At 54.2% G+C, this 27,756-nt stretch overlaps 2 protein-coding genes across 5 annotated transcripts; one reads left to right on the top strand and one right to left on the bottom strand.

The window, feature by feature from the left end:
- The first annotated feature begins 4,953 nt into the window (after positions 1-4,953).
- Positions 4,954-13,757, top strand: Ctsz (cathepsin Z). Its single transcript, XM_042699286.1, has 6 exons — positions 4,954-5,156; positions 5,500-5,663; positions 10,172-10,351; positions 12,132-12,282; positions 12,511-12,676; positions 13,274-13,757. The coding sequence occupies exons 1-6, from the start codon at positions 4,969-4,971 to the stop codon at positions 13,382-13,384; spliced, it is 960 nt and encodes a 319-aa protein (XP_042555220.1). The 5' UTR covers positions 4,954-4,968; the 3' UTR covers positions 13,385-13,757.
- Positions 13,758-13,814: 57 nt separating this feature from the next.
- Positions 13,815-27,506, bottom strand: Nelfcd (negative elongation factor complex member C/D). 4 transcript variants are annotated; one of them, XM_042699276.1, is made up of 15 exons: positions 27,395-27,506; positions 23,134-23,255; positions 22,564-22,673; positions 21,703-21,812; positions 20,030-20,137; positions 19,419-19,571; positions 19,157-19,287; positions 18,189-18,354; positions 17,806-17,940; positions 17,330-17,469; positions 15,815-15,929; positions 14,921-15,016; positions 14,704-14,844; positions 14,275-14,404; positions 13,815-14,185 (listed from the first exon to the last, which is right to left on the bottom strand). In XM_042699276.1, exons 1-15 carry the CDS (start codon positions 27,479-27,481, stop codon positions 14,151-14,153), a joined length of 1,779 nt encoding a protein of 592 aa, XP_042555210.1. In that variant the 5' UTR covers positions 27,482-27,506; the 3' UTR covers positions 13,815-14,150. The 4 variants fall into 4 exon arrangements, with proteins under 4 accessions (XP_042555210.1, XP_042555213.1, XP_042555211.1 ...); XM_042699279.1 differs by having other exon boundaries at positions 14,275-14,359; XM_042699277.1 differs by having other exon boundaries at positions 23,134-23,252.
- Between the last annotated feature and the right edge of the window lie 250 nt (positions 27,507-27,756).

Genomic DNA, 27,756 nt, shown 5'->3' with positions numbered 1-27,756 from the left:
GGAGGTCACTACGCAGCCAGGCCTGGGTGTGATGCACAATGTATTTGGGGACAGAGGCAGGGGCAATGGGATGCCTGAGCTACCCAACCTAGGCCTTCACTGTGTAGGCGATCACTAGCGATCACACGCTTCACATCATTGGTGGAGGGGTGAAGAGGAGGCCCTGAAAAGCCCGCCAGCCTCCCGAGCACGGTCAGCAGCCATCAAAACAAGCACAGTCTCCAGGATGTGGCTCCATTCAGGAATGTGGAATAATAGGAAATGTCGGCACTTGCCGAGGGGAGCCAGACAATGCAGCATGGAGAGAGCCGGAGAGAACAGGAGCAGAGGTCACGCTGCGGTACCCTCGAACCCATTTGCATCCTCTCCTCAGGTTAGGGAGGTGGGCTGGCCCTGGCCTGGCTGCAAAATGTGCGTGTTGTTCTTTAGGAGGTCCAGGGGAAAATCAAATTATTTTTAGAAATGAATAGGCTTTTGTGTCTGTGGCCTTGGGTCATGTGCTTGCCAGCAAACTTTATGGAATATTATTTTAAAAAAAAAACCAACAGACTAGATTCAAATCTCTACCCAGGATCTTCATGCTAAGTTTAGATCTCTTGACCTCTCTGGAAATTTGGTCTTCCCACTTGTAAAATGGCGGCCATTGGCACCCAACTCCCTTCCACCCAACATCACACACAAAGGTGTGTCAAGGATCAAAGGACTGTAGAGCCCTCCCCCCTCCTCCCCAGTGTCCTTGGCTCAGTCCTCGACTCTTTTTTTTTTAATTGCACAAAGGGGCTATAGTTACATAAATAAGGCAGTAAGTACATTTCTTGTCAAACTGTTACCCCCTCCCTCGTTTTTCTCCTACTTTCCGGCCTCCATATCCCCCCTCCAAGTTGTACAGATCGTTTCCAACATACTGTCTTGTGAGTACTGTGTCTCACCATTTTGTTGTTCCCCTTCCCTAATTCAGATAAACATATATACAATACCAGGGCACCACAATCAAACCAGTGACAACAGGGGATATACCATGGGGGAAGAACACACAAAAGAAACAAGAAATCACATAATACATTAGAAGCAACGACAACAAAGAAAAATCTCTTCTTGTGACCACATCTTGGAGTTCATTTCGCTTAACATCATCTTATATAGTCATATGTATGTAGCTATTGAGCTATTCTGCTCATCTGCTAAAGTTATCCTAGACATATACTAATTATTGCAAATAAGGAAAAACATAGGACCTATGTTTCTTTGGGTCTGGCTTACTTCACTTAATACGATTTTTTCCAACTCTTTCCATTTCCTAACAAATGGGGCAGTGTCATTCTTTCTTTTTAATTTTTTTGGGGGGTCCGGTCATGGGGCTTGAACTCTGGGCCTGGGCACTGTCCCTCAGCTCTTCAGCTCAAGGCTAGCGCTCTACCACTGGAGCCACAGCGCCACTTCTGGCTTTTTTCTTTTATTATGTGGTGCTGAGGAATCGAACCCAGGACCTCTGGCATGCAAGGCAAGTGCTCTACCACTGAGCCACCTTCCCAGCCCCTGGTGTCATTCTTTCTGATAGAGGCATAGAATTCCATTGTGTATATATACCACATTTTCTTGATCCATTCATCTACTGAGGGGCATCTGGGTTGGTTCCATATCTTAGCTATGGTGAATAATTCAGCCCTCCACTCTTCAGTATGTGCAGGGAACAGGAATGACTCAGCCACCTTAATGACCGCATGAACTGCTCTCATGCACAGGAAGATGTCTGCCTTCCAAATACCAGCCTGGCTCTGCCCCAAGCTGTGTGGCAGAGGCACACAGCCCATAGAACAGTTGCCAGGGGGGCCTCCCCGCCCCGCCCCAAGCCTCCCCCCTTGCAGGTCCTGATGAAAGGGTGAGTCACCCTGCCAAGATGACCTCACGGGACCCACAGAGGTGTCAAGAAGGAACACACCTTTCAGGTTTCCTGGAGTCCTGGGGCTGCAGGGCAGGTGTGTCCACTTTAAGACAACCCTGGGGATAAACTCAACTTCCAGCGAGCGTCCAACAGGTTCTCTGAGTGTGTCCCTCCACTGCGGTGATGGCGGCCGGCTCCTTCCCACTTCTGTGGGCTCTCCACAGAACCCGCGCCAAATGCCCTCCATCAGCAGCAGGCCCGGCATCAGAGTTTGTGTTGGCTGAGTGGCTGCCACCAGACGGCACGTACTCAGAAACCTTCTGGAAAAGTCAGCCCTTCAAGCATCATGTTAATAACATGTCAAGTATTAGCAGTCAGTGGGCTTCTCAGAGCAGAGCCAGGCTCAAGTCGGGTCCATCGTGAGGGGCTGGAGAGATGCACACTTCGCTTCCTTCTTGGCTTGAAAATTGGGGACTCAAGTGTGTAGGTTTCCTCTCTTCCACCCCTGACCTGTCTCTCTACCATGCTCTGTGCTCTGGGTTGGAGAAACCCCAGCGGGTCACAGCAAGTCCACTGTGGATGCCTTCCCCATCCCTTCCATCCTGAAAACGTCCTCCCTTCACCCTTGCCTCCAGCGAGAGCTCTTCAATGAACTAGGCCGTGTGACCTGGGCCAATGCAGCAAGACTGTGAGTGCTCATTATTCTTGGGACTCCCCCAGCCCACTTCCCGTCAGATAAGGCAGGTGACGCTGAGATCATCGGGTCAGAACTGTAATCTGCAGGGCCCAGGGCGGAGTAAGTCCTGTTCCTCCCTGTCATACCTGGTATGGGGCCCCTCTCAGCTGAATGGAGCCCTGCATGATGGCTGGGGTCACGTGTTCACATGGTGGACCCTGTCTGTCTCAATGAGGATAACCTGCTTTGAGAATCCCAGGGGGTCCTCAAGCACCCCGTGTCTCCCAGTGTCACATGTCTGGAAGAGCCATGACACGGGTTTCCACACAGCAGAGCCCAGGCACATTCTCCCTCCCCCACCCCCATGGGTCTCCCCTCTCCCTCCCTCCCTCTCCCTCCCTCCCTCTCCCCCCGCATGGACTTTGTACCACGGGGATTCCTGGGAGGGAGAAGCAGATGATGCAGTTTTGAGCTTTCTGTTCATTTTTATTCTTTTAGTTATTCATTTGTTTATTTTGTGGCATCAGACTGAACTCAAGGCATTGAGGATACTAAGTCACGCAGCACTGTTGAGGTACATTCCCGGCCCTTTTTTTTTTTGAGGTCGTGGAGCTTGAACTCTGGGCCTGGGCGCTGTCCCTCAGCTCTTCAGCTCAAGGCCAGCGCTCTAATGCTTGAACCACAGCGCCACTTGAGGTTTTCTGGTGGTTCATTGGAGATAAGAGTGTCAAGGACTTTGCTGCATGGGTTGGTTTTAAACCGCGATCCTCAAATCTCAGCCCCCCTGAGAAGCTAGGATGACAGGTGTGAGCCACTGGCACCGGCCCTTACCTTTTTCTCTAGAGAAGACAAAGTCAGGAGACCATTCAGGAGACACCTCCTCCCCCTCCACCCCAGGCAAAACTGGACATGGGAGTTGTGTTCACCACCCCTAGCTCCAACAAGAGCAATTCTTGGGGGAATCTCAGGGCACCTCACCATCCCATCCACCTCCCCGTGCCCGGCTAAGAGCAAGGATTCTGGAAAATGACTTTCCAAAAGACACAAAGGGACAGAACCCTGGGTCTGGTTTGCCTAACCACTCTTTAGGTACAAGGTCCAACGTTTGTGGGTTTCACGCTGAGCCTGGCCTTTGTCTCTGAGGCTTTGGGCTGCGAGGGCGGGGTTACCAAGAATCCCCTCCTGCTGGGATTTCCAGGAGTGTTCTTGGAAGTAGCTGCAGGCATTGAGCTAGCCATTGGGTTTTCAATCCAAGGCATAACCGAGTGGGATGAAAGTGAGACCCGAAAAGCTCATCTGAGCTCCCTGCACCACGGGCTCCTCTCCAGGCCCCGAGCCCTTTGCTTGCATGCTGGAGAACCCAGTTTGTGTCCAACTGGGGGTGATTACCACTCACAGGACCACAGGAAAGGGAGAAGCCCTGTAGTTATGAAACCCAGCAAATCCCCAGGACCAACATCTGTTCTGGTTCCTCTTTTCTGAACAGTCCGGGCATTTCAGGCATCCTTGGAAGGTGGAATGTACAACTCAGGATTTCTGTGCCAAGCACAATTTTTCATTGGGGGTGTTTTCTAGAAGGATCTTCCTTCTTTGGAAATGACAATCCTCTCTGTCCCATCCCAGGGTCCTATCCCAGAATCCCAACCCAGTACCCCATCCCAGGCCCCATCTCAGTACCCCATCCAAGGGTCCTATCCCAGTACCCCATCCCAGGCCCCATCCCAGGCTCCCATCCCAGTACCCCATCCCAGTCCCCATCCCAGGCCCCCATCCCAGGCCCCATCCCAGGCCCCCATCCCAGGCCCCCATCCCAGGCCCTATCCCAGGCCCCCATCCCAGGCTCATCCCAGTACCCCATCCCAGTCCCCATCCCAGGCCCCATCTCAGTACCCCATCCCAGGCCCCCATCCCAGGCCCCATCCCAGGCCCCCATCCCAGGCCCCCATCCCAGGTCCCCATCCCAGGCCCCCATCCCAGGCCCCCATCCCAGGCCCCCATCCCAGGCTCCCATCCCAGGCCCCCATCCCAGGCCCCCATTCCAGGCCCCCATCCCAGGCCCCCATCCCAGGCCCATCCCAGGCCCCTTCCCAGGACCTATCCCAGGACCCGAGGAAGGGAGCTATGTTTGTCAATCAAACCACCGCACTGGGCAGCGGGAGACGAGGTCGGAAGTGGGGTCTGCAACGTGACCTCGTGCGTGACCCTGAGTTGGGGCGACTCGGGGCGAGGACCGCCTTGCCCGCGGGCGGCCGGGCGGGCGCACGGGGCGGGGCAGGGCGCGCGGGACGGCCCCGCCCCGGGGGTGTGTCCAGCCTCCTAAAGGCCGGGCGGGCCGGGCGGGTCAGGGCTCGGGGTCGAGGGTGCCGCGCGGGGCCGTGCGGGACGGAGCGGGCACGGCGTGGGGCTGAGGATGCAGCGCGGGACCGCGGGCGGCAGCCGGGCGTCGTCCGGGCGGGCGCGGCCTGCGCCGCGGCGGCCGCTGCTCGTGCTGCTGCTGGCGCTGCTGGCGGGCGCCGTGCGCGCAGGCCTCCACTTCCGCCCGGGCGCGGCGTGCTACCGGCCCCTACGGGGCGACCAGCTGGCGCGGATGGGGCGCAGGTGGGCGCACGGCGGGCGGCGGGGTGGTGGGCGCGGGGTCCCGGAGCCGGGGCCTCCAGCCTCCCCAGCCCCGGGGAACTCAGATGGGCCTTCTCGCCCTGCCCCCCCCCTTACGGGGCAGCTCTGGTGGAGGGGGCCGGCTGCACCCCTCCAGGAGGAGGCTCCCCCAGTTTGCTGGCCCCTTGGAGCCTGGCGTGGCTTGGGGGCGGCCTATCACCTTCGCCTTCTGACAGGGCTGGGGCTTGGTGGGGGCTGGGCACCCTGGTGATGCCCGCTGCTGGGGGGGGAGGGGGTCCCCCAGAGCCCAGGGCTGCTGACCTCGGTGATGTGCATCTCTTCCCAGGACATACCCAAGGCCACACGAGTACCTGTCCCCGTCAGACCTCCCCAAGAGCTGGGACTGGCGCAACGTGGACGGCGTCAACTACGTCAGTGTCACCAGGAACCAGCACATCCCCCAGTACTGTGGCTCCTGCTGGGCCCATGGCAGCACCAGTGCGATGGCAGGTGGGTGGCTGGGGCCTAGGGCTCCGCCGGGGGCCAGTGCCTGGCCGCCACTTGGCCATCCAGGTTGCTTCTCGGTGAGGGTAGGCTGTGCCTGGTTGCTGTGCCAGGACTTAGCCCGAGCCTTTGCACCCTACCAAAATGGCTGGAGCAGAGTGAACGCAGGGGTCTTCTCTGTGGCCTCTGGGCAGCAGGCGGGCCTAAGACCCAAGTTCACCGCCAGGTAGCTCCAGGTAGCTCCTGCGTGCCCACTCTCCCCCAAAGCTTGCAGCTTCCGCCATGGAGATGGAACCAGAAATGCAAAATCACTGAGCCCCCAGCTCGGGCTTGGGGCTTCGGGGAAGTAGAAGTGAAACTTCTCCGAAGTGGTTAGGAACTGAGATGAATTTTGTCCTGCGCCTTGGACTTGGGGTGAGGCTAGCCGCAGCTTCTTTCTCCTACCCAATCTGCTCCAGCCTCACCAGTTTTCTCCACTGGACCTTCCCCTCTGGCAACAGTGGGGCAGGAAGGCTTAGGGCAAGGAGGGAGCTGGATCTGATGCCCATGCCACCCTGAGGCCTCCTACTGTGGGAGAGGAGACAAAAGCAGAGAAGTGCCAGGCCGGCCCACAGCAGCTGGGAGGGGTCCCACCATTCCCAGTGGCAGCCCTAGGGTCCAGGAGTCTGATTTCCACCCGGTGAGGGACTCACAGTGGTTGGCAGTTTAGCCCAGACTGGGTGCTGTTTGGCATCTCCGGCCAGACCTGCTCTGAGGATTAGGGGCCTCCCAAGGGGTGAAACAGGTCTTGAGGGCAACGCCTTGAGCCTCAAGTTCCATGGCTGTTCTGTGTGTGGACCAGGAAGCCGATGCTGCGTGAGACTCAACCATGGGGTTCAGCCCAGAAGCCTGCCTGTGTGAGAGCTTCTGGGGGAGAGGTTTCTGTCGGGGCTGGGGTCTCTGGTACCCGCAAGTCTCTCCTGGTAGTTCAGTCCTCTCTGTCTTTGGGAACTGATGAGGTACCCCCAGAGGGCTGAAACACACTGGACCCTTCTAGAAGGAGGACCAAGTGGGCACAGGTGGGCTCTGGAACGTCTGGAGGGACAGAGGGTGCCAGTGGGCTGGTAGGTAGAGGAGGACAAAGTCCAGAGAGTGCCCGGGTTGGCCTAGGGAAGTGAAAGAGCCTTCTCAGCAGAGCACTGGGCGGGGTGAGGGGAGGAGCTGGGAAGGTCACAGGACTGTGGAGGGAGTCATGTGACAGTGTTTGCCTTGGTTGAAGATTGCAGGGTCTGAGTTGGCTGGAGGCTGGTAGGGCCTTGCTCCTTCCCGGAGGGGGGCCAGGCCTTGCTGAGACAGCTCCCTGCTCCATTACTGAGCGCAGAGTCTCTAGAGCCCTGGCTACCACCTTTCTTTGTTTGAGCTCCTGATGTCTCCAGCTGCAGCTCTTGCTTCCTCTTTCGCTGAGAAGAAGGGGGTCATTTGACAGCCAGTGCAGTCAGGGAGCCAGAGTTTGTCTTCTTCCTCTTGCCCGGGCACTGGCACTAAAGCCTCTCACTGAGACTACCCTCTCTCTCCCAGGAGGCCATTTTCATCCCCTGTCTGAGGCTCGCCACCTCCAGACTAATGCCCCTTGATCTCCTGCCCTCTTACCACCCTGCTTCTCAGCAATCGCAGGGGGATCCTTGGCCCCATCCTCCCACGTCTCCGCTGTGAGCCCACGCTGGCCTCCCTTCCGTCTCTGCCGCCATCGTGGAGTTCCCAGAGGTTAGGGGAAGAGGTCTGATGCCAGGCCCCTGCTTGGCTGTGCTCCAGCCCACTTTGGAACTCAGCCCTCAAGCACCCACCTGCCTCCACCTGTCTGCTTTTTCCTCATGTCTTGACTCCTGCCTGGGCTCACTTTGCATTCACCTGCCTGTCACCTGTCACTTAGATCCCTGCCACCTCTATGTTCAGGTCTGAACATCTCACCCATCCCACCACTCCCGCCCTGCCAGCCTGTCCTTCCCTGGCCCTTCACCAGCAGATTCGCACCCAAAACCCTAGAGGCTACCTGATTCCCTCTCTTTATGTCCCTTCTACACACTGGCTCCTGTGGTTCTACAGTCACAGCAGGTTCCAACCTATCCCCTCCATCAGACCCTGCCACCCCTTTGCCTCTCAATGGATCCTGCTGCTGCCCGTATTCCACAATGTGTGTGTTAAACCCAAGTCCAATCATGTCCTTCCACTTGTGATTTCCCTCAGATAAAAGACAATGCCAGTGATCCTAGCTACTCAGGAGGCTGCGATCTGAAAATTGCAGTTCAAAGCCAGCTTGGGCAGCAGCAAAGTCCCTGAGTTTTTTGTTTTTTGTTTTTAATAGTCATGGGGCTTGAATTCAAGACCTGGGCACTGTCCCTGAACTTTTGTGCTCAAAGCTTGTACTCTGCCACTTTGAGCCACAGCTTTACTTCTGTTTTTCAGGTGCTTAGTTGGAGATAAGAGTCTCACAGCCTTTCCCTATCTGGGCTGGCTACAAACCTTTACAATCTTCAGATCTTGGCCTCTAGGATTACAGGCATGAGCCACCTACCACCTGGCATCCCTGAGACTTTTTTTGGTGGGGGAGGGGTTGGTCATGGGGCTTGAACTCTGAGCCTGGGTGTTGTATTGTCCCTGAGCTCTTCAGCTCAAGGCTACCACTTGAGCCACAGTGCCACTTCCTAATTTTTTTTGGGGGGTGGGGGGGTTGGTTGTGGGTCTCCCTGGGCCTGGGCGCTGTCCCTAAACTCTTCAGCTCAAGGCAAGTATTCTACCTCTTGAGCTACAGCACCACTTCTGGTTTTCTGGTGGTTTATCGGAGATGGGTCTCACAGATTTTTCTTGCCCAGGCTGGCTTTGAACCGTGATCATCAAATCTGAGCCTCCTGAGTAGCTAGGATTACAGGCATGAGCCACTGGCTCCCAGCTCACTTCCTATTTTCTGGTGGTTAATTGGAGAGAAGAGTCTCATGGACTTTCCTGTGCAGGCTGGCTTTCAACTGTGATCCTCAGATCTCAGCCTCCTGAGTAGCTAGGATGACAGGCATGAGCCACCGATGCCTGGCTTTCCTGAGACTTATATCCAATTAAATCACCCCAAAAGTTGGAAGTGTGGCTGAAGAGGTAGAGCACCAGCTTTGAGTGAAAAAGCTGAAGATCAGTGCCTAGGGCCTGAGTTCAAGCCCCACTACTGGCTCGCGTGTGCACACACGTGTGCGCACGCGTGCACACACACACACACACACACACACACACACACACACACACACGACAAAGTCCCGTGATCCTCCACACCTAGCAGCTCCCTCCTGCACGCCACTGGTACACAGTGGAAGCCTGGCTGCTGTCTTGTACCCAGTGCTGCTGCTGCCGCTGCCACTGCCCACATACACGCCGTTCCTTCCTTGGATGGGTATTCCTCATTGCCCGTGTAAATGGGCACCGCTTACTGCACCCTCTGGACAGGCCCCGTGGCACCTCTGTGTGCATAGCCCAGTTCCATTTGTCTGCCATCCACCTGCCTTCCATGGGGTGAGCCCCCTGGGGGCTGCTTGCTCCAGCCTGAGGCACAGTGCTCGCACACAGCCTGTGAGTAGAAACCTGATGGCCGGGCTGCGGCGAGGGCGGAAGTAGCAAGTAGAGTGGAGTAGGGGAGTGTGGACATGTCAGGAAGCTTGGTAGTGCGCAGGCAGGCAGTCAGTTTGGGACTGGACACCTAAGTCAAGAGGCGGCAGAGGCCAGGCGGAGGCTGCCCGGCTGTCACCGCCAGCTGTGGTGAGAGGAGGTGTGGGCCCCTAGCTGGCCTCAGGAGGCCTTTGCCACTGGGGCTGGGCACAGTGAGTGTTTTCCAGAAGGCTGGTCAGATTAGGATTTGGTAGTGGGAGAGAGATGGACAAGAGTGACTTGCGCAGTGCTGGGAAGCAGGCGTGGCTGAACAGAACTGTGGAGAGTGGGTGCCTGTCTGGCCAGCCCAAGGGGGTCATGGGGGCTGGGCTGTGAGAAGAGCAGGCCAGTATGATTGCTCAGATCATCACTAGTAGGGGAGCTGCTGATGGGATGAGGAGGGAGCCAAGCCCTGGGGAGGGACACGGAGGGACCCGGGCACAGGGCACAGAGGCGGGGACAGGATGACGTTCCCTGCGTGGCACTGCTTCCTCGCAGAGGCGCCTCCAGCTCCCTGGGCCCGTTGGCTCATGGAGATGCCCATCCGTCCCTCTCTGCTGCAGCCTTCTTGCCCTGGAAGGCCATGCAGCCATGCTGGTCCTCCAGCGGGTGCTCCCGGGGGACCTGTCCCTCCAGCCCCACCTCATGGTCCTTGTAGCCCAGTGGTCAGCGGTCAGACCACACAGTGAAAGGTCAGGGCAGGCCTGTGGACGGCCACAGCTGACCAAGGCCTCTCCAAGGTCCATGTGGGAAAGAGGTGGGGGGCAGGAAAGCCTGATAGAGGCATCCAGTGCCATTTGCGGAAATGGGGTGGGTTCGGGCCAGGGGTGCTAACTGGAGTGCTGTTGCAGATCGCATCAACATCAAGAGGAAGGGTGCGTGGCCCAGCACGCTGCTGTCCGTACAGAATGTCCTTGACTGTGGGGATGCTGGCTCGTGCGAGGGAGGCAACGACCTGCCGGTGTGGGAGTATGCTCACAAGCACGGCATTCCCGACGAGACCTGCAACAACTACCAGGCCAAGGACCAGGGTAGGCCCTGCCTGAGCCCTCAGCCGTCCCCCTCTTGCTCTCCACTCTGTCTGCCAAGAGAAGATCCCAGGGTGGGGCTTCTCTGAGCTAGGAGCCCAGGCGAACCTGTGTTTGTCATGGATGCTGAAGAGACTAGGGACCCAGACTCCAGGCTCCCAGGAAAGTTCCACCTTCTCTGGGGCCAGCTTGGACAGAGGAACAAAAAAAGCTGGAGCCTATTGTCTGGTGGAAAACCATCCAAAACCTGATGTGGTATACAGATGCCAGAACTCCACCCAGGGATAAGCCAGACTAAACTAAGTGCCTCTGAAGCTAGGCCTGGATGTGGTGGTGTGTGGGTTCTGATGCCTGCCATTTTGGTAGCTGCATAGGCTTTTAAGGCAGTGCTGGCTGTCAGTGGCCTCCCACCTTCTCCAAGTGCAGAGAGCAGGTGGGGAGGTTGCTACCTGCAAGCCAGGTTCACGGTACCACAGTATCCACCAGGTTTCCCACCCCAGCTGCCAGAGTCCAGCATGGATGGCAGGGCAGGCTGCCCTGGAAGACTGTAGTTGGCACGTTCCATTTCAGGCTGTTCCTCTTGGAGACCAAAGGCAAGAAAAAGCCCAGGCTCAAACTCGTAATTGGCTGCTGTAAGCCACTGTCCCTTAGTTCTCCCCCAGCTGGGGCAGAGAGCTCTAGAAGCTCAAGGCCTTGGAGACTAGAGCGGAGAGGGGAGTGGGAAGAATTCCATGTGGGATGGCTGTAGGCCTCCAGCACAGTATCAGAAGGCACTGGATCCTACCTCTGCCAGCCGGGTTCCCTCCTCTGGCCTCCTGGGCCTTACTGCCCAGCCAGAAAGTTCTCTGGATGGGTGGGGGAAGTTCTTGCCCTGGTTGGGTAAGCCTCAGTGACAAGAGACCCCAGAACTGGGACAGGCAGAGGGAGGAGGGAAGGCCAGCAGATTTGGCCAACAGAGTCGGTATGTTTTCAACATTGGTGGAATGCCCTGGAGTTTTACCTACCCTACGCTATCGCCAAACTGGTGCTATCCAGCTGAGCCCAGGCCCCTCTAATCCCACCCAGCCTGGCAGGTGCATGGAGCTCATCAGAAACCCTTGTGTTTGCAGTAAACAGTCTTGGCTTTGTGTCAGCACATGTGGTCACAGATCCACCATTTTCCAGTCGGGCCGAATACCAGCAGGGTGTCAGCCTGGTGTCCAAGGGACAAATTAAACCAACGCTGTAATCCTGGAGGAGCTTACTGTGCCCCAGGGAACATCTGGGCAGATGTGTAGTTACTACAGAAATGGGTAACAGCAGAGGGTCCAAAGGCCAGCTGCAGGGGATGGGGTGTCAGGCTGGGTGGAGAGCAGTTGGATGCCACTGTGGGACCAGCATCCAGTAACTAGGGCTGCACTTTCTTTCCTTTAAACTTAATTCCTATCTTGTACAGCTCAGACTGAAATAACAAGGAAGTACTTTTTATAAAAACCTATCATCAACAGAATCATCTTAAATTTTAATAATTTTGTTATATTCAGTTTTCAGTCACATTGCGAAAAGGTCCTCCCAGCCTTTCAGGCAAGAGAAAAAAGGCAACTTTAGCATGCCTACTATGTGCTAATGACGCTTGCTTTCTGTTCTGCCATGGCCTGGCATGCAATTAGACAGCACCTGATCGCAAGATGACTTTGCCATTAGTTACCGAATGGTAGGGTAAATTAGCAAAGCGGAAGGGCTGGGTTGCGCTTGTTGGTGGGTTAATGAGACAGTCTTACACTGACTTCTGCCTCTTCCCCAGAGTGTAACAAGTTTAACCAGTGCGGGACCTGCAGCGAATTCAAAGACTGCCACCCTGTCTGGAACTTCACCCTCTGGAAGGTGGGCGATTACGGCTCTCTGTCTGGGAGGGAGAAGATGATGGCAGAGATCTATACCAATGGTCCCATCAGGTGAGAGGCCCCCCAGGGGGAAGCATCTGCCAGTGATACCTGGGACAGGAACCGACTTGCCCTTCTAGGCTTACTGGGAGATGTGGACAGTGAGTGGGGTGGGGGCGTCTGGAAGGGGCCCAGCACCACCACACCAGGCTGCCCAGAGGCCCTGGGTGCATGCACGCTTGGATCTGCACTTGCACCGGCTGACCACCTGTAACTTCTTCCTAAACGCTTAACTCCCAGCTGTGGAATAATGGCAACGGAAAAGATGATTAACTACACTGGAGGCATCTACGCCGAGTACCAGGACCAGCCCTTCATCAACCACATCATCTCCGTGGCCGGGTGGGGTGTCAGCGATGATGGGACCGAGTACTGGATTGTCCGCAATTCGTGGGGTGAACCGTGGGTAAGGCATTTCCCCTCTGATGTGTGGCTGGGAACAGCAGCCTCCGTGGAGACTTCCTGGCTAAAGCCATCTCGGCCACTGTCCAGCATGGCTGCTTCTCTCCTTTGAGACCAGCTCACTCTTTGTTCCTGCCAGATTTTAGACTCTCCTAAAGAAAGCAGTGTAGGACACTTCCTAGAATAGTTCTGAGTTGGGTCAAAAACCCAAGGAAGACAACCTGACAGCCTTATCTTTAAGATCTACCACGAGCCTGGGATGACGGAAGACAAGAGACCTTGACTGTGGAAGGGGGTGGTGGGAGGCGAGAGGTGTGGAAATGACGGGAGGTCAGTAGCTGGTGACAGGACCATAAATGGGGTGTGTCAGCATGTGTTCTCACGTTAGCTGGCCACGTGGTAAACATTAACCCCGCAAACCACCTCCCCAGAGACATGTCCACCCGAGGCCGAGGGCGTGGCAGGCAGTGGGAGGCTTGTCCAGACCCTTGCGTCCTGTAGGGCTGGGTCAGGAGCGGGGCCAGGCTCTGAAGCAGAGGGCCAGAGTGGAGCAGTGCTGGGCTGGGCTGCAGACGCTTAGATCTCATCTCTAATCCCACAGGGTGAGCAAGGCTGGATGAGGTTGGTGACCAGCATGTACAAGGACAGGACTGGAGCCAGCTACAATCTCGCCATTGAGGAGCAGTGCACGTTCGGAGACCCCATTGTTTAACACAGCTTCCTCGGATGTGACCTCACAAGCCATAGCCAGAGGGATCCTCCCATGTGTGCCCTGGCTGGGTGCTGGCCCAAGGCGATGGCTAATCATGGACACTGGTGGTGGTGCTGAACCCCTCCGAGGGGCACCTGTTGACATGTGGCACTAGCTGATGGGGGGGAGGCAAGTATCTGCACTGACCAGCTACCGAGGAGTGACCTGGAGCAGAGCTGGGCACTGGCTCTTGAGCACAGGGCAGCTGTGAGCCGCACTCTGCTGTGACAGGCCCCTCACCAGTCCTGGTGTCACCTTGGAACGGGAGGTGGGGAGAGTGAGAGAGAAATCTGAAATTACCCAAGTAGTGAATAAAGTATCTAGCCTCACTCAAGGACTGAGTCTGAGTGTGCCTTATTTATACACAAGAACATGTAACTTTGAACCTGGCTGAAAGGCTTTTAAAAAAATTTATTAGCAAATTGTAACAACTAGAGTGACACATCAACTGACTAGTTTTTCCTGTGAGAAAACTGGATTCAGCTTTGAAAGTGTTTCACTGAAGCCTGCTCTGAATTCCCACCTCGCTTGGCTCCTTTACTGAGGGAAGTGGACACTGGACACGGTGGGGCCAGAAGGTCCCACACTGCCGGCATGCTCTCCTACGAAGCAGGCAGCCCTGCATGCAGAGGCCGACTGCGCCTCTGAAGAGCAGCTCTAGGAAAAGGTCCTCCACAGCTCAGCTGGGCTTGCAGGGCTCCACTTCAGCTCTGACGGGAACCTGGACTCAGTTTACCATGATGAAGTTAGACTTGCAGTGAGCTGCAACAGGAGCACAGGTCACTCATGGCTATAACAAGAAGTGTGGCTCGTGGCAGCCCTGCAACCAAGGGGCCATCCGGGGGCCTTACCAATGAATTCCGTCACCGGGTCGTGCTCCCCTTCGGTCTTGATGGTGCCGGCGATGCTGTCATTTTCCAGGATGGGGAGGAAAAGCTGCACGAAGTCAGAGGTGTATGGGGGGGCGATGACATCCAGCACCTAGCGGGGAAGTCGGTTAGCATGCCTGCAGCCACGCAGAGCGCCGCACTGACACAGATGGCCGTCAGGCCACATGTCCCTCTGCCGCCCCCGGTTTCTCCAGCAACACCACCACACTAAGACACCAGGAGGTGTGGGGAAACCCTTGAAGCCTGAGGTAGGAAGTGCTGTCTGCCATCTCACTAGGATTAGTAGAGGGCTGAGCTCTCAGTTAAAGACGGAACAAAAGCAAGCAAGCCACAAGGAGACCTCCTAGGGTAAAGAGTTTGAAACACAAAAACCCAATGTGCCTTGCTGACCTCAGTGACAAAATATCGAATGAGTGAAATGTCAGTGTCCAGCTTCTCCAGACACTTCCGGATGTAACTGACCACAGGAAGTACATAACCTCGGCTCAGCAGGTGAACCATCCTGTCCAGCAGGGTCTTCTTCAGCTCTAGCTATGGAAGAGGAGGGGGCAGAGGACCTGGTCAGAGCGGGATGGCCCAGCCCTGCCCAGCCCTGGGCGCCACTTACCTGCTCCATCACGTCCAGCTGAGAGTGCTCTGTCTCAAAAAGCTTAACAAGCAGCTGCAGGACCTGGGGGTGCAGGAGCTGGTGGCAGGTGCTGATCTACGACAGGCAAAGGGGGTTCTGCTGAAAGCGCAGTGGGCTGGGTACTCGGAGAACAAAGACACTGTTGGGCACCTGGGGCGGGGCAGTGTGGAAGCCCAGCAATCCTTTGCCTACCAGATGAAAACTGAGACACCTACAGTCAGTGGAGCTACATCACTAAGAAGAAAATCCTCTTAAAAATAATGAGCTCTCAAGCCGGGCGCTGGTGGCTCACGCCTGTAATCCTAGCTACTCAGGAGGCTGAGATCTGAGGATCGCAGTTCAAAGCCAGCCAGGGCAGGAAAGTCCGTGAGACTCTTATCTCCAATAAACCACCAGAAAACCTCAAGTGGCGCTGTGGCTCAAGTGGTAGAGTGCTCGCCTTGAGCTGAAGAGCGCAGGGACAGCGCCCAGGCCCACAGTTCAAGCCCCACAACCTACCAAAAAAAGAAAAAAAAAGAGCTCTGCCGGGCGCTGGTGGCTCACGCCTGTAATCCTAGCTACTGAGATCTGAGGATCGCAGTTCAAAGCCAGCATAGGTAGGAAAGTCCGTGAGACTTTAACCTCCAATAAACCACTCAGAAAACTGGAAGTGGCACTGTGGCTCAAGTGGTAGAGGGCTTGCCTTGAGCTGAAGAGCTGAGGGACAGCGCCCAGGCCTAGAGTTCAGCCCCATGACCAACAATCAATCAATACATAAATAGCTCTGAACAGAGCATGGAACTTATCCACAGACGTAATGGAGGTATCAACTCCAAGGCAGAAGACAGAACCCCACTGCTGCACATGTCGTGAGTGGCGCGTCTGCCTTCTCACCTCGTCCAGCAGGGCCAGGTGGACCGGGGTGTGGTCCGTCTGGAGCTGGAAGTACCGGGGCTCAGATACCGTCCAGTCCACCCACTTCAGCACACCCATTGCTACCACAGGAAACCTACAAGCAAACAAGGCAGAATGCTTCCTTTAAACCAAGAGTGGGGAAAAAAGGTTCCTAAATAGGCCGAGAGCAGGAGAAGGGCTGGATGCTTCAGAACAAGCTCTGAGCCCCTCAGGCTGCACGCCCCTCACTGTGTGAGGCCAGGAGCCAAGAGGAGCTTCCAGGGAATGCTGGGAGAGCCTCAGCCTCTCACAGGTGCAGAGGAGAAACGGAGCTTGATTCCAGCTCACTTCAAACCACTTCAGCTACTGGAAAGGTCACCAATGCAAACAGAGTTTGGTGACCAGGGCTGAAGCTGTTGCCATTATTTAGCAAACCGCCTTTGGTCCCCACCACAGATAAACGAGGAAGGAACCAGAAGGCTCAGAGGGCACACTATTCCATGACACACCTAACGGTGTGATGGGCCATTTCCGCAGTATTTTACTGGTTTAACTTTTACTATAAATGGAGCCTTTTCTTTAAGTTAAAAAACTTCCTGATGGCCTTCCTTTCAGTCTAATTTGTGAGGATTTACTGACCAAATTTCTGGCCAATAAATACATGAAGATTATTCATACTGCAAAGAGTGTTAAGAGTTCTCTCCATGTATTTAAGAAAATAAAAAGAGCCAGGAGTGGGTGGCTCACACTTATAATCCTAGCTACTCAGGAGGCTGAGATCTGAGGATCACGGTTCAAAGCCAGCCTGGGCAGGAAAGTCCATGAGACTCTTTTTTTTTTTTTTTTTTTTGTCGGTCATGGGGCTTGAACTCTGGGCCTGGGCGCTGTCCCTCAGCTCTTCAGCTCAAGGCGAGCGCTCTACCACTTGAGCTACAGCGCCACTTCCGGTTTTCTGGTGGTTTATTGGAGATAGGAGTCTCACGGTCTCTCCTGCCCGGGCTGGCTTTGAACCGCGAACCTCAGATCTCAGCCTCCTGAGTAGCTAGGATTACAGGCGTGAGCCACCAGCGCCCGGCTCCATGAGACTCTTATCTCCAATAAACTACTAGAAAATTGGAAGTGGTACTGTGGCTCAAGCAGTAGAGTGCTCACATTAGGCTGAAGAGTGCAGGGACAGCGTCCAGGCCCAGAGTTCAAGCCCACGACTGACCAAAAACAAAAATCAAAACCAAAAACCAGCCTGAGAAGGAGCATCCACGAGACTGATCTCTAAGAAACTACTCAGAAAAAGCCAGAAGTAGTGCTGTGGATCAAGTGGTAGAGCGCTAACCTTGAGTAACAGAAGCTCAGGGACAGAGCCCAGGCCCAAAGTTCAAGCCCCAGGACCAGAAAAAAAAAAAAAAAAAAGAGTAAGCATCCGAAGCTCTTGCCTGTGAACTTGAACATGAAGCAGCCCTGAGCCAGCCCCCCACCCCGGGAGCCGGTCAGGTGGGACCAGGGTCGCCGCCCGCTCACCTGATGCACTGGTACAGAGTGCTCAGCTCCGCCACCAGCTCAGAGGCCCCCTTGTTCTCGTTGCAGCACAGGTTGTGGACAGTTTCCACCGCTTTGGATGTCGATTTCAGCTCATCTTTATTGATGCTCACCCGCTTGTTCTGAAAACACACAGCGGGTGAATGAGGAGAGCGCCATTACCTGGCCCCTCAGGTGTCCTGGCTGGGCCAGTCTCTGCAAGGCCCTCCTCAAGTCTGAAGTCTGAGGTGAGAAGTCAGAGTGACTGTCACAATGCATGGCCACATAGGGCACAGACGCCAAGCCAGGGAGCCTGCGGTCACTTCTCTAGACATATCCTGGCATCAATACCTAGGGAATGCTAACATGTTCATCATCTTATGCACCAACATAAAGACACTGTCACTATTAGGCAGACTAAAATTCCCCAAAGCTCCCAAGGCAGAGGACACCTGTGTTTAAGAACCCACTGACTGTACCTTCTTCCAGGTCTCAACCACACTGGCGGCGTAAGCCAAGATGTGGATATACTTGTGCTTGTGGTCCTGGTTGATCCTGGCCCCCGGCTTGAACAGTGACTGCATAAACAGGTCCAGGAAGGCCGGCACCCGGATCTAGGAAACCGGAAGAAGCATACACCAGCAAGGGCCAGAAAGGGGCTGGTACACAGGTTCATGCCGCCTACGGGGCTCTCACCAGCTCACAGACAAAAGGGGTGGGGATGGGGAAAACGATAGCAACAGAGACAGGGATTTTCACTCTCTGCCTAAGAAAACCGGGGGAACCTGAAGAGACTTCGCAAAGCTTTTCCGCCAATGGACAGAAGGGGTGTGTGACTTCATTGGGATGAGAGGCAGCTTACGAGCTCCACAGGAGGAGGGTCCATGCTGGTGAACATCTTGAACAGGACAGTGATGTCTGCAGGATTCAGGGCTCCTTTCGACAGCATGGCCCCAAGGGCCTGGCAGGCCCGGGGATAGGAAGCGGCAGTGCCCAAGGCCAGTGTGATCTGACTGGCATCATGGCCTCTGGACAGAAAGACCACACAATGGGTCACTAACTAGGCAACTTTGTTTCTTTTTTTTCACACTTAGTTTTTAAATTGTTGGGATCCTTTGCTTCTTCCTATTTCTGTCATTCATTGGCTTACTGACTCTGATCCATGAAAACAGAGCAAGCTGGGAAATAATAATTCCAAAGTAGCTTGTAGAGTTGGTAAAGGAAAGCATGTATTTCTAAAACAATTGTAACAATTTTTTTTGGGGGGGGTCAATTGTGGGGCTTGAATTTGGGGCCTGGGCACTGTCCCTCAGATCTTTTTGCTCAAGGTTAGAGCTCTACCATTTTGAACCAGAGCTCCACTTCTGGTTTTCTGGTGGTTCATTGGAGATAAGTCTCACTCAGGGACTTTCCTAGCTGGGCTGGCTTTGAAGGATCTAGGATCTCAGCCTCCTGAGTAGCTAGGATTGTAGGAATGAGCCTGCTAAAACAAATTGTAACATTTGTTGCAACCAAATAAAACTCTAAGAGATGAACTCTGTTTTGTAAGATATGGACTTGGCTAACCTTGGGCTCACTGAAAAAGTATTTTAGGGTGCCTGGATAGTTGCTATGGTTGAGTCCCAGCACAGAAAAGCTCAGGTCACACCTCCAGCAATGGAGAATCAAGTACAAAATGACCATCAAGGGAGCATCAGCTAAGCTCTCTCCAGGGACCAGAAACTACCCTGACTTCCAGATCTCGAAGTCAGAGTTAACGTAGATGCCACAAGGGCAGGGCTAGAGGCTACGGCGAGGACCTAGGGAAAGGGAGCAGAAGCATGGTCTCACTTCTCCTGGGCGAAGCGTTGTACTTCCTGTGCAACCCTGCGCACAGCGGACCCGCCCTGTTCCTCCTGGGCCAGCACCGACATCATGGCCTGTGCAAACAGGTATGTGTGTTCCCCGTGGCATACCATCTTCTGGAAGATTGTAAGGAGATAGGGTTCAGCTTACACCACAGGCAGGGAAGATGGCTGCCTGCCTGGAGGTAGCAGGGGAATGGGTTTTCATGCCCCATTTGGATGCAAGATTTATAGAACAATGCACTCACAGCAAACTCAGGGAGATTCTTCTCAAGGTTTTCTTCTCCTCCATCCAAGATTGTGGCTAGTGAGGTGCGAAGCACTCGAGAGAACACCTCTAACTGCTGGCATGCAGTGGACACACTGGTGATTTCTCCTTGGTACCCTGCATCAGAAATCAACTGCCACACAAAACAAGAGCTGAGGGTCAGCGTCTCATGACCCCATCTTTCACAGCCGTGCCTGGCCAAGTTTGGGGCCAGCAGAACAGGTGAGCAGTAGACTCATGTCTCCAGCTTTTATTCCGCTTCCCAGGGTGCCATCTAGAGCATCTAGGCTGACCCCAGCTCACTGTTCTCCTGGGGCTGCTTCTATAAGAGGAAGCATGAGTGTTGGGCCTGCTAAAAGGCTCCTGAGCACAAGTGTGCAACCCCTCCCTGTTACATGCTCACAGAGTAAGTGTGGCTCTAGAAGCAGATGGACTCTATGCTTCCTTTTCTCAGTATAAGGCTTACTAGAGTGAACCAGTGAAGATCTTTATTTAATGCAGTATGATCTTTCAAAGGAAATAGACCACTGAACAATTAAAACATACTCACTCATCTATACTTTTATCTTTTCTCTGACCCCAGGTCTTTACCTTCACAGTAAAGTTCAGCATCAGACAGTCAGGATGGGCTTCAGCCAGCTTGTAGAACAGATCTCTCCACGTGGTATGTGCGATCATTTGCTCAAGCCAAGCTGGGGTCTGCCAACAAACAAACAGTAAGATAAAAGGCCTAGCTCTGGCCTAGGCAAAGACAATGTTGTATAAACAATCACAGGACATTCCAGTTGGAGGGGCCCCTGGGTGTCCCCAGCTCTGGAGGAAGCTGCCAGGGCCAGCCTTGGCCACACGGTTAGCCAAGTAGCAGGTTAAAAGCCCTGTAGAGCGTTTGGAACCTCTAATGCAACATGAACATTACAGGGTATGCAAAGAGATGGGACATGTAGATCTGTCCCACAGAGGCACGTAACTGTGGTGCTGCTGCCCACATGGCACGGGAGGCACAGGCACTCTGGAGTATCTGCTCCCCACATGGGTAAGGGAGCTCGGGCACTGTGGAGTATCTGCACTCACATGGGTAAGGGAGCTCGGGCACTGTGGAGTATCTGCTGCCCACACGGGTAAGGGAGCTCGGGCACTGTGGAGTATCTGCTGCCCACACGGGTAAGGGAGCTCGGGCACTGTGGAGTATCTGCACTCACATGGGTAAGGGAGCTCGGGCACTGTGGAGTATCTGCACTCACATGGGTAAGGGAGCTCGGGCACTGTGGAGTATCTGCACTCACATGGGTAAGGGAGCTCGGGCACTGTGGAGTATCTGCACTCACATGGGTAAGGGAGCTCGGGCACTGTGGAGTATCTGCTCCCCACATGGGTAAGGGAGCTCGGGCACTGTGGAGTATCTGCACTCACATGGGTAAGGGAGCTCGGGCACTGTGGAGTATCTGCTGCCCACACGGGTAAGGGAGCTCGGGCACTGTGGAGTATCTGCACTCACATGGGTAAGGGAGCTCGGGCACTGTGGAGTATCTGCACTCACATGGGTAAGGGAGCTCGGGCACTGTGGAGTATCTGCACTCACATGGGTAAGGGAGCTCGGGCACTGTGGAGTATCTGCTCCCCACATGGGTAAGGGAGGCTTGGGCACTGTGGAGCTGCCCCACACGGTAAGGGAGGCTTGGGCTCTATGGAGCTGCATCCCACATGGTTAAGATGCCCTCAACAGGCAGGACAAGTGCTCTGAACTAGGCCTTGGCTCGGCTCATCGCCCTGTGTGGTGCTGCCCTACTGTGCGACTGATGGACTGAAGGGCTACACTGCCTCCTCTGCCACTCCCTGACACAGAGGGCTCCCGAGGCAGGCCTGTGTGCCTGTGTGAGGAGGCAGGGCCAGGGTGGGCGGTGGGTCCCCGCTGGAACTCGAAAAAGCTGTCATGTGGCCTGAGAAACTTTCTACCCACTTTCTGGCCCTCAAGAGTGAACCACGTACTCTGGCTCCCAGCCTCCGCCAGCACAGCACACAGTCCCCTCTACAGCCTCCTGCATGTCCAATGCTGCCTTGGTGACTACTTCTCTGAGGGCCCACACTGCTACACCCAGGAGTCAGGGAGTCCACTGTGCATCCTTTTGGCCTCAGCACCAGAGCCTCTCCTGCAAGCCCTTCCATGCCTGGACCCACGACACCCCGCTCAGATGGGCTTGCCAGGCTACAAACATGAGGACCAGCCCAAACCCTGGCCATGCACTCATGAACACGCAACTCCTCACCTCCCCTTCTTCAGTAAAAATAGAATCTGCTTTGCGGGGATCAAAATGTTTGATCAATAAACTCTTCAAATGGTTTTCCACCGTCTCCTGAACCTGTACCGGCTCAACACCTGAAAGGAGGCAGACATTTAGATGGGGGACAGCTGCCTGTGAAGCCACAGACTCCCACAGGAAAGCCACAGCCCAAGTCTCCACATACTGAACAAACATTGAAAGTGAGCCAGACTCGGGACCTCTTAAAACTATCTATGAACTCCATTCAGTAGCAAGAATGGGAATGAACTCAGAATGGAGCACCCAGGCCCTGGCCCTGGCCACCGGGAAACCCTCTCCAAGGCAAAGGCCCAAGCAGACAGGTGGAGGATGGAACGCACGCACTGCCCACAGAAGAGCACAAGTGCTGCCAAGAGCCACTCGGGGGGTCTGACCATGGCTTCTGGAAGTGCTTACGTGAGCGAGGTCGCTGCCTCTGCCCCATGGATTTACAGGAAGGCTCCCACTCTGCGCATATTAGCTAAGAGGTGAAATCAACGCCAGTCCTAAACTAGCCACCATTCACTGCTTGCTGTTACAGACCTCTAGAGATGCCACGCTGAGTGTCCACTGTGTAACTCCCTAGTTCCATAGCATGACAGAGAGAGGAGCTCCATGGGAAACCCATTTGCAGGCTAGCCACGCACCTCAGTGATGAAACCAACTTCAGTCACGCAGAGAAAAATAGGTAAGAAGCTCAGGTCTTACTTATACAAATCAAAAAGCAGGGACATAAAGAAGGTACTGCCAACTTATCAAAGGTCTTTGCAAGCAAAGGGGGTGCACAGCCAGGACAGAGCTCCCCCCACCCCCACACACATCAAGAACCTGTTTGAATGAGCCACTCAGCGAGCAGGTTCACAGTCTGGGCAACAGCGGTATAGTTCTCGGATAAGAGCTGGATAACATTTTCTGGAGACCCTCCCGCTTGAAAATACCTGGGAAAGCCAAAGAGACAATTGATGGGCATAGGTATGCCCAGCAGACAGGGAGATAAGGAGAAAAATACTTAAGATTAGGAGATTTTTCTCCCCATTACCCTTTCTTCTGGTACTTGGGTTTAGCCCCAGGGCCTTATCTCTGCTAAGCAAGCACCCTACTACTTCAGCCATGCCCCCTTGTCCTTTTTGCTTTAGCTATTTTTAGGTAGGATGTCACATTTTCACCCAGGGCTGACTTTGGACCATGATCCTACTACCTGTCCCTCCAGTACAGCTAGGATTTCAGGCATGTGTCACCATGACCCAGCATGTTTTTTTTTTTTTTTTTTTTAATGGTTGAGGACTCTAGAAGCCTTCCACTGAAGGATCACACTCTTGCTTTACATGTCATCCTCCAGGTCTTCTGCAAACCCTACCTCCTGCCCCACCCTGCCATATAGATGCCATCCTCACACACCTCTTCAGAGTGTTGAAGATGGAAGGCTCCATGATATAGTCCCGGGTGGAAAACTTATGCAGGCATTCCTGCTGTACCTCTGCATCATCCTCGCCTTCTCCGGAATCATCTTCCTGCTGCTGCTGAAAAACACCAAGAGCCAATGTTTTCTTCATTAATACATGTCCTGCCTCACCATAAGCATGTCTAATGCAACTCATGTCAGTATCGTGTGGATACTGTCAGTATCAAGTAGGATGTGTGGCTACTCTACCAGGTCAACCGTAATGCCATGATCACGCACGTGAGCCAGCCCCCCCCAGGGGCCACATCCCTGCCATAAGTCTTGCCTGCTTCCACTCAGCCAATTTCAGGAAGGGCCAAGACTAATGCCTGCATTTAGTTCAGGCGATATGAGTGGCTTTCAGCACTGGGATGTCACACATGCCAAGTAATCCCATCCAACAAAGCCTCACAAAGTGATTCCTGAAGTTACAAGCTGCTGATTTATGGTCAGAAAGTAACAATCACTAACTTGCCTTGACTCGGCAGGCCTCGCTAGATTCTAGTCCCATTTTTGGCTGGAAGCAACTTTAGGCAGGTCACTGAAGCTGACGCAAAGCAGGCTGCTTCACATGCTGACAGCCATGTGATGGTAGCAGACTGAATGACCCCAGGTCTGTACAGCCTTATGCTGTCATCTCAACAAGACGCGGACGCACTGAGACTGGGCTCACCACCCAAGAACCTACGATAACATAAGATAAGACGCGCTTTTCCATGTAAGGAGTTTACAAACTAGTTAGGAGACCAACCTCCAGGCAACTGACTCACACAGTGGGTAGGAGTCAGACCAGAGACTGCAAACTACAGCCACATCCAGACCTCTTCCTATTATGTAATAAAGTTTTATTGAAACACAGTCACAATTACCCTATCATGTGTTGTCCATGACGATTGTCTCCCTAAAACCACAAAAGTAAGTGGCTATGGTACAGCCCGGCACAGCCTACCATATTCAATATCTGGCCTTTCAGAGTTTGCCCAGAAGGGGTCTGGACTACATTGTACAAGCAGTGCACTGGAAGCAGACAGAGCCTGGGGACTTAGCTATGAAGACCAAGAGACTCTCTCAGATCCGATTTGGAGCCTTAAGGAAGTGGGCTGGGCTCGTTCTCATGTGCCCGCGCTGCTAGGATCCTACCCAGGCCTCCCCTCTCCCACTACCACGTCTTCTCTGGTGCCATGCCATCCACCCACTCACATATGTTCAGCCTGAACACTCTCTTAAACTCCACAGTCCATCCTATTCTCATTTCCATCCAATACACCAGTAGGACTCCTCTTCCTAAGGTCCAAAACTGACCATGTCTTTCCCTGGGACTAGTCTTCCTACAATCTGTATTTTAACAAGGCATCCCTCCATGGTGCATGTATTATCTGGGAACCTCAGAGGCATCCAGTTTCTCCTCCTCATGCCACCCCAACAGCCTTCTACAAAGACCCATCAACTCCATTTTCTTTTCTTTTTTTTTTTTTTTTGGGGGGGGGGGGGTGTCCGTTCATGAGGCCTGAACTCTGGGCCTGGGCGCTGTCCCTCAGCTCTTCAGCTCAAGGCTAGCACTCTACCACTTGAACCAGAGCGCCACTTCCGGCTTTTTTCTTTTTGCTTATGTGGTGCTGAGGAATCAAACCCAGGGCCTCTGGCATGCAAGGTATGCGCTCTACCACTGAGCCACCTTCCCAGCCCCTCAACTCCATTTTCATACAGACCCAATTTGGCCCATTCTTCCATCTTTGCTTTCCTCTCTTTGTTCTCTGTGCGCAAACAGTAGCCATGTCACTCCACATACGTCCATCTCAATCACTCCTTGCAAACATCTTATCTTTTCCATGATGCTACAGCCATTCTAAGCCCCAAATCTGGCATCTAGCTGCTTAAAAATTCTCTATCTCTGTCATACAAATAAAAATCCAAGTTCTAGTTTGATGCAGCCCTTCCCACCTGTTCACCCATGAAATTTTACTCCATTGAAAACCTGCAGCCAGATTTAGTTGAATGTCATCTGTACTTAACACAGTAGCCTCTTTACACATCTTCCTGCCTCTCCAATTCACATAAGATGGCATCAATTGAACAGAATTGGTTTCATGAGCTATCTTTACAAATCCAGCTTAGGTCACCTTCCTCACTTGTTTAAACAATCTTCTCTTAAGTAGTCACAGTTGGAAGGAACAGGAAGTAAATAAAAATTTGCTCCCCCCACCCCCCTGCAGCTCATCAATGAGAACCTACCAGGATCAATGAACCAAACTAAGGTCATGATTAAACTTAGGAGGCTCAAGTTTCCATCAGTAAGGTATAGGCTTAACTCTGCCATTATTATTTACACTAGTGTGCTCTGTCTTACAAAATGGGGCCTAGGGCTAGACGGTCTAGTCCAATGCTAACACTCAAATGATGGGTGTGAAGAAGTGCCAAACACCAGTCCACTACTGTGCTAATTCAGATCTCAATTTCTCCTACCTGGATGTCCTCAGTAGTCAAGTTTGGTGAAATAGCAACAGAGACAAAGGACATGAGTTTTATGACCTTAGGCAGTTCACTAAGTCCTTGTCTCACCTCCTAGGACAAGAGTTAATATCCAACTCAAAATCTTGAGTATGGAATTGTAGTAGGTGCTTAAAAGCTGCCTCTGCTAAAAAGCAGACTCCTTACTGGGGCCTCCAAATTAACTAAAAGCAGAAGTCAGGTGCTGGTGGCTCATGCCTGTTATCCTATCTACTTGGGAAACTGCAATCAGAAAGATCACTTCTCTGGGGCTGCTTGGCAGAAAGACCACAAGACTCCATCAATGGAAGAAGCTAGGCCTGGTGGCTCACACCTGTTATCCCAGTAATAGGCGGATTATTGTCCAGGGACATGACTGGGCAGGGAGAAAAACCTTACCTGAAAAACAACCAGTACAAAGTGTTGGAGCTGTGGCTCACTGGTAGAATGCAAGCATAAGACCTGAGTTCAAATCCCCAGCAACACACACACACACACACACACACACACACACACGCATGCATACACGTGTGCACCCAAAGCTTGGCATCCCTGCCTCCATTTTGCCTTTGCTCTGAGCAGTTGTCTCTATAGGCACTTGAATACCTCTCTCCTTCCCCAGTTCTTTGTCTATTTAAAGCTAAAGCTCATGTCCATACCTCAAAGATGGCTAAAAATGAACTGCTGTTTCCTCATGGCTGCTGGTACCAAGCCTCTTTGACATACACAGGTTAAGTGGCCAGGCCTGACATGTGGAATCATAAGAGCTTGGGCCTCTAGCCCAAACCAAGTCCAATTTCCCAATGAGACAATGCATGGGAATCCCCACATTACATACCCCAGCCTCCCAATTAGCTAAATCTTGCTATTTACTAGCCCTACTAAGAGAGCCCGACACTGTGGGAGGATCCAACATTCTAATCTACTCTCATGCCCTGCTTTACAGTTCTCCAAGACCTTAAGGAACCTACTGACTTTATTTCCCTGCCCTACCATGCAAATAACCAAAGGTTTTCCTTCAGTCCACTCTGGGTGGGCAGGGCCCTGGCTGCCCCACTGTGCCAGCTCTAGGAAGGAAACCTCATTGCATCCTAATTCCTTCAGATCAGTTTCTTGATCCCTAACAAACAGGCCAGGCCTGGCAATCCTGCACACCATCAAGAGGGCAGATTCCAAGGGAAGGGCCCGCGAAGCTTGTCAGTCGTGTACCCCCGGACCTTTCCTAACTTCCCAAGCAGGTGTTGAGAACAAAATGATGGAGCCAGACTGTCCAACCGGACCCTAGTGAAGACTACCTAATGAAATCAGCCCAAAAGTTTTGAAAAAGTTTGGTCTACTCCAAGGTGGAAAGTTTTACTTTTCTCCTGGGGCGCTGGTCTGGGGTTTGTGGTTTTACTTTGGTGACAACTGTGCGGCTGGGCCCGGTCCGCCACCCGGAGATGGCGTCCGGCCGCCCCGCCCAACGGCGGGGGCTGCGCGCCAGGGGAAACTGAGGCGCCCAAGGCGCGGGGGTCCCGCGCTGGCTCTCGCCGGAGCCCGCGGCTCACACCGCCGGGTCCCGGGGCGCGGACCTGGAGCCCGGCCGGGCCGCGCGGGGCTGGGGGCGGCGGGACCCCGGGGCCGCACCGGCGCTCACGCCCCTTACACCCCTCACACGGCCTGGCCAGCGCAGGCCGGGCAGGGGCGGCGACAATCAAGCCTAGTCGGGGGGCGCCCAGTGCCCCCCCTCACCTGGCCGCCTTCCGCCTCCTCGCCCCACTCAGCCGCATTCCCGAAGTAATCTTCCGCCATGAGGGCGCCCGGCGCGGGCCCCGCCATGCTATCCACTTGGCAGGCAGGACGCATGCGCGCGATAGGCCAGCCGGGAAGGCGCACGCGCAGCTCTGGGCTCCGCCCCCATGGCCGGGCGCTCGGCCCCGGCCGGGAGCCGCGGTGTGTGTGGTGGGGGGGGGGGGGGGTGGGGGGGGGGTGGGGGGGGGGGAAGCTTCAGAGGGCGTGTCCTGTACAATGGGGCGGGACCTCTGGTTTCGAGGGGGCGGGGCCTCGAGGGGGCGGGGCCTCGCGGTCCGGCTGTCTCCCAGTGAGTCCCAGCA

Source organism: Dipodomys spectabilis, unplaced genomic scaffold, assembly GCF_019054845.1.
Source record: "Dipodomys spectabilis isolate Male_0828 unplaced genomic scaffold, ASM1905484v1 ptg000240l, whole genome shotgun sequence".
NCBI lineage: Eukaryota > Metazoa > Chordata > Mammalia > Rodentia > Heteromyidae > Dipodomys > Dipodomys spectabilis.
Note: the sequence above shows the minus strand (reverse complement) of the source record. Positions and strands in the feature narration are given on the sequence as shown.